Source organism: Salvelinus fontinalis, chromosome 17 (genome assembly GCF_029448725.1).
Source record: "Salvelinus fontinalis isolate EN_2023a chromosome 17, ASM2944872v1, whole genome shotgun sequence".
In the NCBI taxonomy this organism is placed as follows: Eukaryota; Metazoa; Chordata; class Actinopteri; order Salmoniformes; family Salmonidae; genus Salvelinus; species Salvelinus fontinalis.
In genome coordinates this window covers 19,849,444-19,868,491 of record NC_074681.1, presented here as the reverse complement: position 1 = coordinate 19,868,491, position 19,048 = coordinate 19,849,444, and the positions used below count along the sequence as shown (strand labels likewise).

At 42.7% G+C, this 19,048-nt stretch overlaps 1 protein-coding gene across 11 annotated transcripts in view; it reads left to right on the top strand.

Moving 5' to 3' along the window:
- The first annotated feature begins 136 nt into the window (after positions 1 to 136).
- LOC129813922 (dynein, cytoplasmic 1, intermediate chain 2a-like) overlaps positions 137 to 19,048 on the top strand; it is a 21,585-nt gene continuing 2,673 nt past the window's right edge. Inside the window, exons 1-16 of one of the 11 annotated variants that reach the window (XM_055866547.1) lie at positions 137 to 224; positions 8,212 to 8,332; positions 8,541 to 8,670; positions 9,146 to 9,275; positions 14,430 to 14,492; positions 15,141 to 15,265; positions 15,534 to 15,626; positions 15,707 to 15,869; positions 16,416 to 16,515; positions 17,116 to 17,241; positions 17,478 to 17,624; positions 17,882 to 17,995; positions 18,094 to 18,227; positions 18,303 to 18,447; positions 18,525 to 18,665; positions 18,887 to 19,012. In XM_055866547.1, the coding sequence (XP_055722522.1) occupies positions 8,213 to 8,332; positions 8,541 to 8,670; positions 9,146 to 9,275; positions 14,430 to 14,492; positions 15,141 to 15,265; positions 15,534 to 15,626; positions 15,707 to 15,869; positions 16,416 to 16,515; positions 17,116 to 17,241; positions 17,478 to 17,624; positions 17,882 to 17,995; positions 18,094 to 18,227; positions 18,303 to 18,447; positions 18,525 to 18,665; positions 18,887 to 19,012 (1,857 nt within the window). In that variant the 5' untranslated portion in view covers positions 137 to 224; position 8,212. The other 10 variants (XM_055866548.1, XM_055866554.1, XM_055866551.1 and 7 more) reach the window with 10 other exon arrangements.

Sequence of the window (19,048 nt, the reverse complement as noted above, 5' to 3'; positions counted from 1 at the left end):
AATTCTGTGCCACATTTGAATAACGTGTATTTAAATGACAATTTTCTATTGTTCAGCCATGTTGGATGATGTACCGATTTACAGGTCAGCTACCAGAAATGTACCACCCAAAACATGCATGGGTCAAAATATCTACTAAGCCTATATCTATGATCGGCGCGGACCTCGCTCGTGCTGTGGATGAGATGATGCGAAAACAATGAAGCGACACCCCAAAAATGGCCGTAAGTCACACAAGTTCATTTCTCCTCGCACGAACAAAATATTGAATGAAATGGTAGAGGAAAAATTACATGACTACAATTTATTTTCTTTGTACTTTTATTCGTATAAAAATATGAATGCATTCAGGTCTACACATCCATTGAAAAAGGGCTTCTGACTACAGGCATTTTCAGTTGTCAGGATTTGTTTGCGAAGGCTGTTCACTTAGTGTGTGTGGGCTGTGTGCATGGTTGAATTCCACTACACACTGGCAAGTTGAAAACATGCGTATTGTTGTATTGGCCCATATTAAAAATGAATCTTATAAAAAAAAGAAGTGAACATGCTTGATGAAGGAGGACAATGTTATGATCTACAGATGGAGAAAATGCTTTGTTCCAAATCTGGTGCAATGCATCAGCCAGCTAGGTCTATATGTTATGTTGTTGTGGTGAAGCTTTTGTGACGTCACTGTGGAATTCACACACACACTTTTATTTTGATGTGTTTGTGTTGGTCATTGGGTGACTTAACTCTTTACACCTAAATGGAGCCGACCAGGCGAAGGCAGGTTAATGGCAGACTGAACAATGTTGATGTGTGTATTTTCTATAATTTCTGATATTCAGGGCTCATCTGTAAAAGAGAACTTGGTCTCAGTGTGACTCCCTGATAAAATAAAGGTAAAATAACATAACAACCGACTAACTGTGGGTTCCACTGACGAGCTTCCACTGACGAGCCCTTTACATGCATTATTACAGAGCGATATACCTTTACAGGCATTATTACAGAGCGATATACTTTTACAGGTATTGTCACTTAGCGATAGCCCTTTACAGGCATTGTTACAGAGTGATAGCCCTTTACAGGCATTATTACAGAGTGATAGCCCTTTACAGGCATTATTACAGAGCGATATACCTTTACAGGTATTGTCACATTGCGATAGCCCTTTACAGGCATTGTTACAGAGTGATAGCCCTTTACAGGCATTGTTACAGAGTGATAGCCTTTTACAGGCATTATTACAGATTGATAGCCCTTTACATGCATTATTACAGAGCAATATACCTTTACAGGCATTATTACAGAGTGATAGCCCTTTACAGGCATTATTACAGAGTGATAACCCTTTACAGGCATTATTACAGAGCGATAGCCCTTTACAGGCATTGTTATACAGTGATAGCCCTTTACAGGCATTGTTACAGAGTGATAGCCCTTTAAAGGCATTATTACAGAGCGATATACCTTTACATGTATTGTCACATAGCGATAGCCCTTTACAGGTATTGTCACATAGCGATAGCCCTTTACAGGCATTGTTACAGAGTGATAGCCCTTTACAGGCATTGTTACAGAGGGATAGCCCTTTACAGACATTATTACAGAGCGATATACCTTTACAGGTATTGTCACATAGTGATAGCCCTTTACAGGTATTGTCACATAGCGATAGCCCCTTACAGGCATTGTTATAGAGTGATAGCCCTTTACAGGCATTGTTACAGAGTGATAGACCTTTGCAGGTATTGTCACATAGCGATACCCCTTTACAGGTATTGTCACATAGCGATAGCCCCTTACAGGCATTGTTATAGAGTGATAGCCCTTTACAGGCATTATTACAGAGCGATATACCTTTACAGGTATTGTCACATAGCGATAGCCCTTTACAGGTATTGTCACATAGCGATAGCCCCTTACAGGCATTGTTATAGAGTGATAGCCCTTTACAGGCATTGTTACAGAGTGATATACCTTTACAGGTATTGTCACATAGCGATACCCCTTTACAGGTATTGTCACATAGCGATAGCCCTTTACAGGCATTGTTATAGAGTGATAGCCCTTTACAGGCATTGTTACAGAGTGATATACCTTTACAGGTATTGTCACATAGCGATAGCCCTTTACAGGTATTGTCACATAGTGATAGCCTTTTACAGGTATTGTTACAGAGTGATAGCCCTTTACAGGCATTGTTACAGAGTGATAGCCCTTTACAGGCATTGTTACAGAGTGATAGCCCTTTACAGGCATTGTTACAGAGGAAGAGGAATATTTAATAAGTACAGTAGAGTGAAGAGAAACGCACACAATCCGATTACCTTCCCATCCACACAAAAAGAGCCCAAAATAAAATTACAGTTCATGTTGTGTAAACAGGATTATAAACTGGGTGGTTCAAGCCCTGAATGCTGATTGGCTGACAGCAGTGATATATCAGACCGTATACCACGGGTATGAAAAAACATTTATTTTTACTCTTCTAATTACGTTGGTAACCAGTTTATAATAGCAATAACTCACCTCAAGGGTTTGTGGTATATGGCCAATATACCACGGCTAAGGGCTGTTCTTGTGCATGACGCAATGCAGATTGCCTGGATACAGCCCGTAGCCATTTTATATTGACAATAGTCCACAAACCCCAGAAGTGACTTATTACATTTGACTTATTACATTTCTTTTTAGTCTTCTAATTACATTGGTAACCAGTTTATAATAGCAATAAGTCACCTGGGGGGTTTGTGCCAAAGCAGCAGCTACTATTCCTGGGGTCCAAACGCAATAAGGCACTTACATTACACATAAAACAAAAGATAAAACAGTACATCATATAACATTATTACACTACTATATATCTACAGGCACTCCTCGTTGCGTCGTGCTTTAGAATAGCCCTTAGTCGGGGTATGTTAGCCATATACCACATCCCCTCAGGCCTTATTGCTTAAATAACCTATTCCCTATAGAAATTGAGTTAATTAATGGAGAGAGAGGGGGAGAGAGAAAAAAACTACTGCATACTGCCATGTAATCAGAGCCAGAGCCAGGGCATTCCAAGAGCATCAAATGTCTGCCGGTCTATAAGAAAGTCAGAGAGGGAAAGGTGGCAGCCATTTTGAAAAGCAGTTGCAATGAGCCAGTGGATAAGGAACGTGGGGTCATCAGTATCTGGCCATGCTCAAGAGGAAGATCAAAGTACAATGCTTTCAAACCAACATAATTTAAACCATTAACTTTTACCCCAACCCATGACCCTTAACAAATATACTTGCTCAATAGTTCTGTTGATATAATAGTTTATCCTTTTTAGTAGATATACAAAGCAATAAACTGAACAACAGTTGAAGGTCTTATGTGAATCCACTAATCTCTTATTTCATATAGCTATTAATCATGTGTTATTGACACAGGTTTACAAACTTAAAGGCATGTTACATCAGAAAGGGGACATAATGACCCCAAAATACAGATTCCTGAAATCTGATCTACCTTGAAATATCATGTCTAGCCCAGACTTTAATGTCGATGAGAGCTTTACAAGGGTTTACAAGGGATAACTCTCTAGCCTAACTCCTTGATGAGTGCAAGAGATTGAGCCAGGGTCAAGCTGATATCTTTGAATGAACCATTGGCGCCATCTAGCGCCAAATGCTCGCAAGGAACACGATTCAAATGCACGTTAACAATTTTGTCCTTCCTCAGGTCCCATCCGTGTAGAAAAATATGTGTCTGGAAATTGCTCGTATTCACAGACCTAGGATCAGATTATCCACCCCGAATTCCAACCTTAACCAGGAGGGAATAAACACTCAACTGGCCTTAGATCAGCGTCTGGGGGAAATAATTCCTTACACGGTATGACATCATCCACTCATTGTTTGTGGAGCTGTCAGTTCCATCACCGACCTAGTACTGTAACGTTAACTACTGTAACTACATACAAATTGGATTTCATTTAAAGCATTATATCAAGTAAGTGCAAATATACTAGCTACTTTAATGTTTTAGTATTTTAAAACCGTGATACGCGATTTGATCATGTCCGAGTCGGTCACCGTGTAACAGGATGGTTAAATTAGCTAATTTAGCTGTCACTGTCAGGCTTATCGCCGGCTAGCTAGCTAGCTAACGCCCTTGCCTTGCAAGAATTGCTAGGAGATTATTGTCAAAAGTAAATCTACATGTGGATAATCAGATTACCAATGTACAATTAAGCGAGTTTAAATGAAGGGTTGCGGCTTTCTCTTCAGTCAATGTGTGCTCCGTTAGCTGGCTAGCTTGGCATCGAGCACATAGACTCTAAAAAGAAGATCGAGCAGGACACCGATGACGTTGACTCCCGGGACACCGATGACGTTGACTGTCAACACAGATGACGTTGACTGTTGGCCAGCGGGCGAGCGAGCTACTGCTCCATCGCAGAATCAGATGAAACTGGGATGTGGCCAATCAGCCATGTCCCACTCAACCCTTTTGACCTTTCCAATCAACCATATAATTAATTTGGTATTAATAAACATAACTCAGGAAGTGTGTGTAAACATAACTCAGGAAGTGTAGCGGAAGTTTATTTTCGTCAGATCGAGGCACCCATACCTGTATGGATCTGTAACTGCTACAGTAAGGTGCATAGCTGTATGGATCTGTAACTGCTACAGTAAGGTGCATAGCTGTATGGATCTGTAACTGCTACAGTAAAGTGCATAGCTGTATGGATCTGTAACTGCTACAGTAAGGTGCATAGCTGTATGGATCTGTAACTGCTACAGTAAGGCACCCATAGCTGTATGGATCTGTAACTGCTACAGTAAGGTTCATAGCTGTATGGATCTGTAACTGCTACAGTAAGGTTCATAGCTGTATGGATCTGTAACTGCTACAGTAAGGTTCATAGCTGTATGGATCTGTAACTGCTACAGTAAGGTTCATAGCTGTATGGATCTGTAACTGCTACAGTAAGGCACCATAGCTGTATGGATCTGTAACTGCTACAGTAAGGCACCATATCTGTATGGATCTGTAACTGCTACAGTAAGGCACTCATAGCTGTATGGATCTGTAACTGCTACAGTAAGGCACCATAGCTGTATGGATCTGTAACTGCTACAGTAAGGCACCATAGCTGTATGGATCTGTAACTAATACAGTAAGGTTCATAGCTGTATGGATCTGTAACTGCTACAGTAAGGCACCATAGCTGTATGGATCTGTAACTGCTACAGTAAGGCACCATATCTGTATGGATCTGTAACTGCTACAGTAAGGCACCATATCTGTATGGATCTGTAACTGCTACAGTAAGGCACCATATCTGTATGGATCTGTAAATGCTACAACCCTATAGCTATATGGATCTGTAACTGCTACAGCCCCATAGCTGTATGGACCTGTAAATACTACAGTAAGGCACCCATAGCTGTATGGATCTGTAACTGCTACAGTAAGGCACCCATAACTGCATGGATCTGTACTGCTACAGTAAGGCACCCATAGCTGTATGGATCTGTAACTGCTACAGTAAGGCACCCATAGCTGTTTTGATCTGTAACTGCTACAGTAAGGCACCATAGCTGTATGGATCTGTAACTGCTACAGTAAGGCACCCATAGCTGTATGATCTGTAACTGCTACAGTAAGGCACCCATAGCTGTATGGATCTGTAACTGCTACAGTAAGGCACCCATAGCTGTATGGATCTGTAACTGCTACAGTAAGGCACCCATAGCTGTATGGTCTGTAACTGCTACAGTAAGGCTCCATAGCTGTATGGATCTGTAACTGCTACAGTAAGGCTCATGGCTGTATAGATCTGTAACTGCTACAGTAAGGCACCCATAGCTGTATGGATCTGTAACTGCTACTGTAAGGTGCATAGCTGTATGGTCTGTAACTGCTACAGTAAGGTCATAGCTGTTTCGATCTGTAACTGCTACAATAAGGCACCATAGCTGTATGGATCTGTAACTGCTACAGTAAGGTGCATAGCTGTATGGATCTGTAACTGCTACAGTAAGGTGCATAGCTGTATGGATCTGTAACTGCTACAGTGAGGCACCCATAGCTGTATGGATCTGTAACTGCTACAGTAAGGCACCCATAGCTGTATGGATCTGTAACTGCTACAGTAAGGTGCATAGCTGTATGGATCTGTAACTGCTACAGTAAGGCACCATTAGCTGTATGGATCTGTAAATGCTACAGTAAGGTTCATAGCTGTATGGATCTGTAACTGCTACAGTAAGGCACCATAGCTGTATGGATCTGTAACTGCTACAGTAAGGCACCCATAGTTGTATGGATCTGTAACTGCTACAGTAAGGCACCCATAGTTGTATGGATCTGTAACTGCTACAGTAAGGCACCCATAGCTGTTTTGATCTGTAACTGCTACAGTAAGGCACCCATAGCTGTATGGATCTGTACTGCTACAGTAAGGCACCCATAGCTGTATGGATCTGTAACTGCTACAGTAAGGCCCATAGCTGTATGGATCTGTAACTGCTACAGTAAGGCCCATAGCTGTATGGATCTGTAACTGCTACAGTAAGGCACCCATAGCTGTATGGATCTGTAACTGCTACAGTAAGGCACCCATAGCTGTATGGTCTGTAACTGCTACAGTAAGGCTCCATAGCTGTATGGATCTGTAACTGCTACAGTAAGGCTCATGGCTGTATAGATCTGTAACTGCTACAGTAAGGCACCCATAGCTGTATGGATCTGTAACTGCTACTGTAAGGTGCATAGCTGTATGGTCTGTAACTGCTACAGTAAGGTCATAGCTGTTTCAATCTGTAACTGCTACAATAAGGCACCATAGCTGTATGGATCTGTAACTGCTACAGTAAGGTGCATAGCTGTATGGATCTGTAACTGCTACAGTAAGGTGCATAGCTGTATGGATCTGTAACTGCTACAGTAAGGCACCCATAGCTGTATGGATCTGTAACTGCTACAGTAAGGCACCCATAGCTGTATGGATCTGTAACTGCTACAGTAAGGCACCATTAGCTGTATGGATCTGTAACTGCTACAGTAAGGTTCATAGCTGTATGGATCTGTAACTGCTACAGTAAGGCACCATAGCTGTATGGATCTGTAACTGCTACAGTAAGGCACCCATAGTTGTATGGATCTGTAACTGCTACAGTAAGGCACCCATAGCTGTTTTGATCTGTAACTGCTACAGTAAGGCACCCATAGCTGTATGGATCTGTACTGCTACAGTAAGGCACCCATAGCTGTATGGATCTGTAACTGCTACAGTAAGGCTCCATAGCTGTATGGATCTGTAACTGCTACAGTAAGGCCCATAGCTGTATGGATCTGTAACTGCTACAGTAAGGCACCCATAGCTGTATGATCTGTAACTGCTACAGTAAGGCACCCATAGCTGTATGGATCTGTACTGCTACAGTAAGGCACCAATAGCTGTATGGATCTGTAACTGCTACAGTAAGGCCCATAGCTGTATGGATCTGTAACTGCTACAGTAAGGCACCCATAGCTGTATGGTCTGTAACTGCTACAGTAAGGCTCCATAGCTGTTTTGATCTGTAACTGCTACAGTAAGGCTCCATAGCTGTATGGATCTGTAACTGCTACAGTAAGGACCCATAGCTGTATGGATCTGTAACTGCTACAGTAAGTCTACCTTTTTCATTTGAAGAATTCTTTCCCGCTGAAAGATAAAGGCCATATGTTTCGAAAGCCGCATCGCAAGTGATGATTATTCAAGTTTCTAAACATTAATACACAGCTTCAGGGTTGTAGTTCACATGCGGCAGTCATGGGCGAAGCTAATGGCTGAGAACTGAAGGGAGAAGGCAGAATGCCGACTAGAGTTTTCCAGCGCTAATTACAACCCAGCTTAACATAGATACTGTCACTACTTGTTTCTTGTTTTCCATTTCCCAGATAAAGGACACATTGTCATGAATAGTTATCCCTTTGTGTTCACATGGTTCCAGTGTGACACCCCCCAGTAGCTACTATCCACACACACACACACACACACACACACACACACACACACACACACACACACACACACACACACACACACACACACACACACACACACACACACACACACACACACACACACACACACACACACACACACACACACACACACACACACACACACACACACACACACATCTTCAAACTCATATTGACTTGTTCTCTCTCTCTCCCTCTCTCTTATAGCATGGCAGATAAACAGGATAAGAGTGAGCTGAAGGCGGAGCTGGAGAGGAAGAAACAACGTCTGGCCCAAATCAGAGAGGAAAAGAAGAGAAAGGAGGAGGAGAAGAACAAGAAGAAGGATGTGAGTAGAGGGAATAGAAGAATGATGTAGAACCTGCTGACTGCTGGCTTGATGCAGAGGAGTGGGGGCTATCAGTATATGATTATTACAGTATCATGTTATAGCCAACATGCAGTATTTATTATATTACTCTCTCCCTGTTCCTGCCATTCAACAAATCCCCTCACGGTACCTCGCCCTCTACCCCTTCCCCTCTCTCCCCCTGTAGGGGTCTGACTCTAAGCGGGGAGGGGAGGGGGGTGCAGCTGGGGCACCAGACTCGTCTGACCTGGAGAAGAAGAGGAGAGAGGCTGAAGCTCTACTGCAGAGCATGGGGATCGCCCCTGATATAACCAATGGTAAGGACATACACACACACACACACACACACACACACACACACACACACACACACACACACACACACACACACACACACACACACACACACACACACACACACACACACACACACACACACACACACAGTTTGTATTCTAATCTAACGTTCATCGTCTGTGATTAACATTTGAGTGTTACACCAATATAATTTCCTTGTCCTGTCTTGGTTTTGTTGAATTGTTAAAGAATTCTTCACATATTTTCTGTTGTTTTCTCTTCTGGTTTTGAATAAACCTTTTTGCATGAAGCCTCAGCATGACACTTACACCTACTTTTTCTCTCTCTTCTCCTTTTATTTCTTTTGATTTTTTGTTTCTTCCCCTTTTTTATTTTATGACTAACCAACTGACCACTCACTCACTCACTCACTCACTCACTCACTCACTCACTCACTCACTCACTCACTCACTCATTCACTCACACCCTCAACAGCCCAGCCTCTGAGAGTAATAACAGAGGATACGTGTTTGTTTCACTATCTAGTCCCCGCCCCTATGTCTCCCTCAGCCAAATCAATGTGCAGCGATACAGGAAGCCAGGACTCTGGAGATGGAAACTCTAGGTATGTGTGTCTATGTGATTAACTACACTGAACAAAAATATAAATGCAACATGTATAAAGTGTTGGTCCCATGTTTCATGAGCTGAAATAAAAGATCCCAGAAATGTTCCATAAGCACAAAAAGCTTATTTCTCTCAAATGTTGGGCAAAAATGTGTTTACATCCCTGTTAGTGAGCATTTCTCCTTTGCTAAGATAATCCATCCACCTAACAGGTGTGGCATATCAAGAAGCTGATTAAACAGCATGATCATTACACAGGTGCACCTTGTGCTGGGGACAATAAATGGCCACTCAAAAATGTGCAGTTTTGTCACACAACACATGCAGTTGGCATGTTGATGGCAAGAATGTCCACCAAGGCTGTCGCTAGATAATTTAATGTTAATTTCTCTACCATAAGCTGCCTCCATAGTAGTTGAATTTTTTTTGGGGCAGTACATCCAACCGACCTCACAACCGCAGACCACGTGTAACCATGCCAGCATCTGGCTTCTTCACCTGCGTGATACCTCAACATCTGGCTTCTTCACCTGCGTGATACCTCAACATCTGGCTTCTTCACCTGCGTGATCGTCTGAGACTAGCCACCCAGACAGCTGATGAAACTGTGGGTTTGCACAACCAAAGAATTTCTGCACAAACTGTCAGAAACCTCAGGGACGCCTGCTCGTCATTCTCACCAGGGTCTTGACCTGACAGCAGTTCGGCGTTGTCACTCACTTCAGTGGGCAAATGCTCACCTTCGATGGCCACCGGCACAATGCAAAGTGTGCTCTTCACAAATAAATCCTGGATTCAACTGTGCCGGGCAGATGGCAGAAAGCGCCTATGGCTTCTTGTGGGCGAGTGTTAAGCTGATGTCAACATTGTGAATGAGATGTGTCGCTCTGCATGAGGCAAATGGTGGTCACACCAGATACTGACTGGTTTTCTGTTCCACGCCCCTACCTTTTATTAAACATATCTGTGACCAACAGATGCATCTGGATTCCCAGTCATGTGAAATCCATAGATTAAGGCCTAATTTATTTATTTTAATTAGCAGATTTCCTTATATGAACTGTAACTCAGTAAAATCTTTGAAATCGTTGCATGTTGCGTTTATAATTATTATTATTATTATTATTTTTTTTTTTCTGGGGGTTGGATCAGCTTAATATTGCGGAAAGAATGTTGCTTCCAATGTAATTGTCTGCATCATTTCCAATCCCCCATATTTTTTTGGGGTAAATATATATATCCATTCACGTATGCATACATATACACATATATACATACACATACCTACATAGACATACATACTTTTTTTAAAGAGTATACCTTTATTATTATTCCCCGCAAACCCTACCACCGATCCCCCAATTGGAGTAAACTGATAAACATTTCTGTTTTTACCTTCAATTTATACATCTTATACACATTTTACAGACACAGTCTACTTTATAATAGTTCTCTCTTGTTTGTTCTTAGTCCTTCCTCTATTTCTGTTGTCCATCCAGTTTGATTTCCACTAGTAACTGTGCTATTTCACAATAGCTCCGCACCTATACACATTTCACAGATCCCGTATGCCCTACATTGTTTATCTTGTTATTAGTCCCACCCTTCAGCTCCACTCAACCTTTCCCATCTATCTTCCAACATCATCCATTTCGGATTTTTATTTGCCATATATTTTTCAACTGTGCTGTGATGCTTCACAAAAGATTTGAATCTTCCTATTCTCATAGCTTCCACGGATTGTAAATTAAAAATAATTTTTTTTGCTAAAATAATGATTATATTATTGATTGATTGACTATGGCTTTTCAAATCCCCCAGTATTGCTATCTGTAGCGTTAGTTCTACGCAAATGTTGCAATTCTTCAACCATTCCTGGACCTGTGACCAAAAACGAGACCTGTGACCAAAATGCGGACAATACCAAAATAAATGGTCTAATGACTCTGCCTCCTCACAGCAGAATCTACAGAGCTGGGAAGATTGTATCCCCCATGTATATAACATTCTATTAGTTGCAAGAATTTTGTACAATAATTTAAATTGAAAAATTCGAAGTTTTGAATCCGGCGTTGTTTTGCGTATCAATTCATAAACCATGTGCCATGGAATGGGTACATCGAAAATCTCTTCCCAACTATTTTGCAATTTATATGGCACAGCTGTAAGTTTTTTGGTCCTTAAATGAAATTGGTATATGTTTTTATTTATCACACTTTTCTTTAACCATTTATGTTCTTTAATATAAGGCCGACATACAAGTTCCTTACTTATATCCCCTTCCACCTGCCTCTTCCATTTTTGTGGTAATGCCGCAATTAATTGGTTGTAATTTTGGGTAGAGCAGACATTTCCATATGTCTGTGTTAGCTGCATGTGTGACATTACTCCACCAGTCCTATTTATGATATCATTCACAAAAATTATACCTTTTTTAAACATTTCTTCGATAAATACATTTTTTTTATCAATTACTATATTTGAATTTAACCACAAGATTTGTTGTACTATTTGTTCCGTCCTTTCAGGTGGATTAAACTGAAATTGCAACCAACTTTCTAAGGCTTGTTTAAAAAATAAAGATATTTTGGAAATTATTTCCTTTTCAAGCAACTGAAAGTGAGCAGGTGTAATCTGAATAAAGGGAAAAAGCCCCTTCTTGAACATAGGATGAGACATTCGTACCAATCTACTAGAGAACCAGTTTGGATTTAAGTATAACTTTTGTATGACTGATGCCTTTAGTGAGAGGTCTAATGCTTTAATATTTAATAATTTCTGCCCTCCGAATTCATATTCGTTATATTAATAGGCCCTTTTAATTTTATCTGGCTTGCCGTTCCAAATAAAATTGAATATTTTTTGTTCATATAATTTAAAAAGCAGGTCACTAGGTGTAGGCAAAACCATAAGCAAATAGGTAAACTGTGATATGATTAAAGAGTTAATCAGGGTGATTTTCCCACAAATAGACAGGTATTTTCCTTTCCATGGTAGCAAGATCTTATCTATTTTTGCTAACTTTCTATAAAAATTTATTGGAGTGAGATCATTTCTTTCTTTTGGGATTTGTATACCGAGTATGTCCACATCACCGTCAGACCATTTAATTGGTAAACTACATGGCAATGTAAAATGTGTATTTTTTAGTGATCCAATACGTAATATGGTACATTTATCATAATTTGGTTTTAATCCAGAGAGGATAGCAAATGTATCTAGATCCTCTAAGAGGCCGTGGAGAGTTTCTAGTTGTGGTTTTAAAAGAAAACATGAATCATCAGCGTACAATGACACCTTAGTTTTTAGGCCCTGGATTTCTAATCCCTTAATATTAATATTTGATCTAATTTCAACAGCTAACATTTCGATGGCAATAATAAATAGATATGCCGATAGTGGACAACCTTGTTTTACTCCTCTAGATAGTTTAAAACTTTCTGAGATGTAGCCATTATTTACTATTTTACACCTAGGGTTACTATACATAATTTTTACCCATTTTATAAGAGATTCCCCAAAATTGAAATATTCTAGGCATTTATATATAAACTCCAGTCGTACTTTATCAAAAGCCTTTTCAAAATCAGCTATGAAAACCAGGCCTGGTGTCCCCGATATTTCATAGTGTTCCATTGTTTCCAGTACTTGCCTTATATTATCTCCAATGTATCGTCCATGTAAAAAACCTGTCTGATTAGGATGAATAATATCTGACAAAACTTTTTTTATTCTATGCGCCAAGCATTTTGCTAGGATCTTTGCATCACAACACTGAAGTGTAAGAGGTCTCCAATTTTTTAAATGGACTGGATCTATATATATACCACTTGGGTCCTGTTTCAGTAATAATGATATCACACCTTCTTGTTGCGTGTCTGATAATCTATCATTTATATAGGAGTGGTTAAAACAAGCTAATAATGGTCCTTTGAGTATATCAAAAAAATGTTTGTATACTTCCACTGGTATGCCATCCAGTCCTGGAGTTTTCCCATCCTTAAAGGCCCCAATTGCATCAAGTAGTTCCTCCTCTGTAATTAGGCCTTCACATGAGTCTTTCTGTACAGATGTTAATTTTACATTATTATTAGGGAAAAAATCCATACAATTAGTTTCAGTTAGTGGAGATGGAGGAGCCTGAAATGAAAATATATTCTTAAAGTACTTTACTTCCTCTTTCAAAATATCATTTGGTGAATCATGCGTGACTCCATCATTTGTAACAAGTTTTAATACGTTTTTTTTGGTAGCATTTCTATATTGACGATTGAAAAAGAATTTGGTGCATTTTTCCCCATATTCCATCCAGTTCGCTTTATTTTTGTAATATATTACACTGGATCTTTCTTGAATAAGTTCCTCCATTTCTTTTTGTTTTTCCTCTAACTTATTCTGTGCCTCTATGGTACCGTTTTTATTGTTTTCTAACTGTACTGTTAGTCCTTCAATTTCCTTTGTTAATATGGACTCTTTTGATCGAAATTGCTTTTGTTTTATAGATGAGTACTGAATTGCATGGCCTCTAAAGGCACACTTAAAAGTGTCCCATACAATATGGGGATCTGCTGTACCTATGTTATGTCTAAAAAAGTCAGTTATAAATTCTTCTGTCCTAGTTCTAAACAATTTATCATCTAGTAGGCTTTGATTAAATTTCCAATATCCTAGCGTTTATATTTTAGTTTAGTGTACTTCCTGGCTCAGTATTTATTAACAGGTTTGTAAATTCTGACTTGTCTGCTTTCTCTCTTTCACTTCCCACTCCACACCTCTCTCTCTCTCTCTCTCTCTCTCTCTCTCTCTCTCTCTCTCTCTCTCTCTCTCTCTCTGTTGTTTTCTCTTTTTCTCCATCTCTCTCTCTCTCTCTCCATCTCTCTCTCTCTCTCTCTGTCTCTCTGTCTCTCTGTCTCTCTCTCTCTCCCTGTTGTTTTCTCTTTTTCTCCATCTCTCTCTCTCTCTCTCCATCTCTCTCTCTCTCTCTCTCTCTCTCTGTCTCTCTGTCTCTCTCTCTCTCCCTGTTGTTTTCTCTTTTTCTCCATCTCTCTCTCTCCTACTCCGCTCCTTCTCTTGTCTACTTCTCTCTCATCTAACTTTTCTGTCTCGCTCTCCCTCTCTGCTGCCCCCTGGTGGTGCATTGTGGCTGTATCAGGACGTTACACTGGGATCCTGACCCCTCTACTCTGCAGCTGCACTCTGACTCCGAACTACTGGGGTACTGCTCCTCTCGCTCTTAATATCTAAGACACAATCCCTACTTGGCTGGGGTACTGCTCCTCTCGCTCTTAATATCTAAGACACATTCCCTACTTGGCTGGGGTACTGCTCCTCTCTCTCTTACTATCTAAGACACATTCCCTACTTGGCTGGGGTACTGCTCCTCTCTATCTCTTACTATCTAAGACACATTCCCTAATTGGCTGAGATACTGCTCCTCTCTCTCTCTTACTATCTAAGACACATTCCCTACTTGGCTGGGGTACTGCTCCTCTCTCTCTCTTACTATCTAAGACACATTCCCTACTTGGCTGGGGTACTGCTCCTCTCTCTCTCTTACTATCTAAGACACATTCCCTACTTGGCTGGGGTACTGCTCCTCTCTCTCTCTTACTGTCTAAGACACATTCCCTACTTGGCTGGGGTACTGCTCCTCTCTTCTGTTCCTCCTGGTCTTTTCCTTGGTGGACATGTTTGCATCATGCACATTGCTGTCTGCTAGCGCATGTAGAGTGTTTGTCTTTCCGATGGTGTGTTTGGATGTGAAAGAGTCTCTGACCTTGTGTGACCATGAGAGAGTCTGTATAATCTTGTGGCTGTGTTTTTAGGTTTGTATGTGTCTCCCTGACTATGTATGTGTCTCCAGGCGTGGTTTGAGGCTTGGCATGGCAAAGGTGACCCAGGTGGATTTCCCACCCAAACAGTCTGTGTCCTACTCCAAGGAGACACAGACCCCCACCTGTACACAAACACACACACAGGCCAAACCAGGTAGTCCTTGTGTTTTATGTGTTACCAGCAATTTACAGACTTTTAAGTATGTTGTGTTGTTGTGAGCATGATATTGAACCTGTGTGTGTGTGTGTGTGTGTGTGTGTGTGTGTGTGTGTGTGTGTGTGTGTGTGTGTGTGTGTGTGTGTGTGTGTGTGTGTGTGTGTGTGTGTGTGTGTGTGTGTGTGTGTGTGTGTGTGTGTGTGTGTGTGTGTGTGTGTGTGTGTGTGTGTGTGTGTGTGTGTGTGTGTGTGTGTGTGTGTGGCAGAAGAGGAGGAAGAGGAGGAGGAGATGGCCGAGCCCAAGCCAGCAGAGGAGTCCCAGGAGGAGAAACCTGATCAGGAGGAGAAGCGGGAAGAAGGTGAGACTGACTTTAACCTCTTACCTGTGACCTGTAAGTTGGCTAGCCCTGCCTACACCACAGCTGATATGTGTGTGTAGTCCCTCCCAAAGATCTGACTGAAGAAGAGAAGATGCAGCTTCTCCACTCGGAGGAATTCATGACGTTCTTCGATCGAGGGAGCAGGATTGTGGAGCGCGCTCTGTCTGAACGAGTGGACGTCTGCTTTGACTACAGTGGCCGAGACCTGGAAGACAAGGAGGGGTGAGACACCCCGAACTGTAAAATAATAATAATTATTATTAGTCACACACACTTCCCAGCTGGTATAAAAGGTGCAGCAAAATGCTTGTGTGCTAGCTCCCTCAACACTGTAGTACAATAATCACTATGAATACTATCACCTCCTCTCTCTAATGGCCTCTCTCTCCCCTCCCCCTTCTCCCCCACCTCCTCTCTCCCCTTCTCTCTCCCCTCCCCCTTCTCCCCCACCTCCTCTCTCCCTCTCCCCTCCTCTCTCCCTCTCCCCTCCTCTCTCCCCCCTGCTCCTCACTCGACCACCTCCTCTCTCCCCCACCTCCTCTCCCCTCCTCTCTCCCCCCTGCTCCTCTCTCCCCAACCTCTCTCCCCCCTGCTCCTCATTCGACCACCTCCTCTCTCCCCCCCTGCTCCTCATTCGACCACCTCCTCTCTCCCCCACCTCCTCTCCCCTCCTCTCTCCCCACCTGCTCCTCACTGGACCACCTCCTCTCTCCCTCTCTACCCCCTCCTCCTCTCTACCCCCTCCTCTCTCTCGTTCTTTTTTTCCAGTGAGATGCAGGCGGGGGCTAAGATATCTCTGAACAGGGCGTTCTCTGACGAACGTTGGTCCAAGAACAGAGTGGTCACCTGTCTGGACTGGTCTCCTCAGGTAAGACAGTGTGCAATGATTGTAAATATACACTGAGTGTACAAAACCTGCTCTTTCCATGACATAGACTGAACAGGTGAATCCAGGTGAAAGATATGATCCATTATTGATGTCACTTGTTAAATCCACTTCAATCGGTGTAGATGAAGGGGGGGACAGGTTAAAGAAGGGTTTTTAAGCCTTGAGAAGTGGATTGTGTATGTGTGCCATTCAGAGGGTGAATGGGCAAGACTAAAGATTGAAGTGCCTTTGAACAGGTTATGGTAGCAGGTGCCAGGCTCACCGGTTTGAGTGTGTCAGGAACTGCAACGCTGCTGGGTTTTTTGTGCTCAACAGTTTCCCGTGTAAATCAAGAATGGTCCACCACCCAAAGGACATTCAGCCAACTTGAAACAACTGTTGGAAGCATTGGAGTCAACATGGGCCAGCATCCCTGTGGAACACTTTTGAGACCTTGTAGAGTCCACGCCCTGACTGATGAATTGAGGCTGTTCTGAGGGCAAAGGGAAGGTGTTTCTAATGTTTTGTACACTCAGTGTATATACTGTATGTAACTGTCGGATTCATATTCATCTGGTGTTCGACTCGTGTTTGATTCAGTACCCTGAGCTGCTGGTGGCCTCCTACAACAACAACGAGGATGCTCCTCATGAGCCTGACGGAGTGGCTTTGGTCTGGAACATGAAGTTCAAGAAGACAACACCTGAATACACCTTCCACTGCCAGGTACACAAACGCATGAACGTGCGCATACATACACACCAGTGGAGGCTGCTGAGGGGAGGACGGCTCATAATAATGTCTGGAACGAAGAGAATGAAATGGCATCAAACAAATGGAAACCATGTGTTTGATACAATCCCACTCCAGTCATTACCACAAACCCGTCCTCCCCAATTAAGGCGCCACCACACACACACACACTGCTCTGCGAAAATCCTTTTCTTCTGCCTGTCCTCCAGTCTGCAGTGATGTCAGCAGCGTTCGCCAGGTTCCATCCTAACCTGGTCGTGGGTGGTACTTACTCAGGCCAGATCGTCCTATGGGACAACAGGAGCAACAAGAGAACACCTGTACAGAGAACTCCTCTTTCTGCCTCCGCTCACACGGTAACACACGCAGGGTGCTCAATAGCTTTCAAATGGTGAAGTTGTTTACATTATATTAGCTTACAAGCTACTGACATTTGTCATACGCTCTTAACAGGAGCTGCTAGGGTTAAGTGCCTTGCTCAAGGGCACATCAGCAAATCATTTTACCTAAGGTATTCAAACCATCAACCTTCCGGTTACTGGCCAAACGCTCTTAACCACTAGGCTACCTGCCGCACAGAGACTGAACTGTGTCTGTGTCCTGTGATGTTCAGCACCCAGTGTACTGTGTGAACGTGGTGGGGACCCAGAATGCGCACAACCTCATCAGCATCTCGACTGATGGAAAGATGTGCTCCTGGAGCCTGGACATGCTGTCTCAACCACAGGTACTACTGCAGCGTGTGTGTGTGTCTGAGTTCTAAGACATCGCAGAGCTAGTGTTTTGTCAGTCTTAATGCTGTGTGTGTGTGTGTGTGCTTTCCAGGACAGTCTGGAGCTGGTGTTTAAGCAGTCGAAGGCAGTAGCAGTGACCTCCATGGCTTTTCCTCTGGGTGATGTGAACAACTTTGTGGTCGGGAGTGAAGATGGATCAGTCTACACCGCCTGCCGCCACGGGAGGTACGTGAGTGTGTGTGTGATTTGATTTAGCGATGGGGAGTAACGATTGCTTTGTGCACATGGTCTGTGTTACAGTAAAGCAGGTATCAGTGATGTGTTTGAGGGACATCATGGTCCGGTCACTGGGTTGAGCTGTCACAGTGCCGGGGGTCCCGTGGATTTCTCCCATCTGTTCATCTCTTCCTCCTTCGACTGGACCGTCAAGCTGTGGACCACCAAGGTAACGCACACACACACACACACAGAAACATCAACCCTACGTCATTCTCTAACAGTACCCTCTCTCTCTCTCTGTAGAGTACCCGTCCTCTGTATTCATTTGAGGACAGCTGTGACTATGTGTATGATGTCATGTGGTCTCCCACACACCCCGCCCTCTTCGCCTGTGTAGATGGATCTGGACGCCTGGACCTGTGGAACCTCAACAACGACACAGAGGTACACACACCAGAGGAGGCTGGTGGGAGGAGCTATAGGAGGACGGGCTCATTGTAATGGCTGTAATGGAACGGTATTAAACATATGGAAACCTCATCTGACTCCGTTCCAAATGTTCCATTCCAGACATTACAATGAGCCTGTCCTCCTATAGCTCCTCCCCAACACACATTTATACACACGCAATGAACAATGCAACATAAACACTGTGTGTGTCCTAGGTGCCCAGTGCAAGTGTGTGTGTGAATGGGTCTCCTGCTCTGAACCGTGTGCGGTGGGCTCACTCAGGGAGAGAGATCGCTACAGGAGACTCAGACGGACAGGTGCTAGTCTATGACGTAGGGGAGGTGAGAGATCTATTCATTCATCTAGTTAAACCCTTA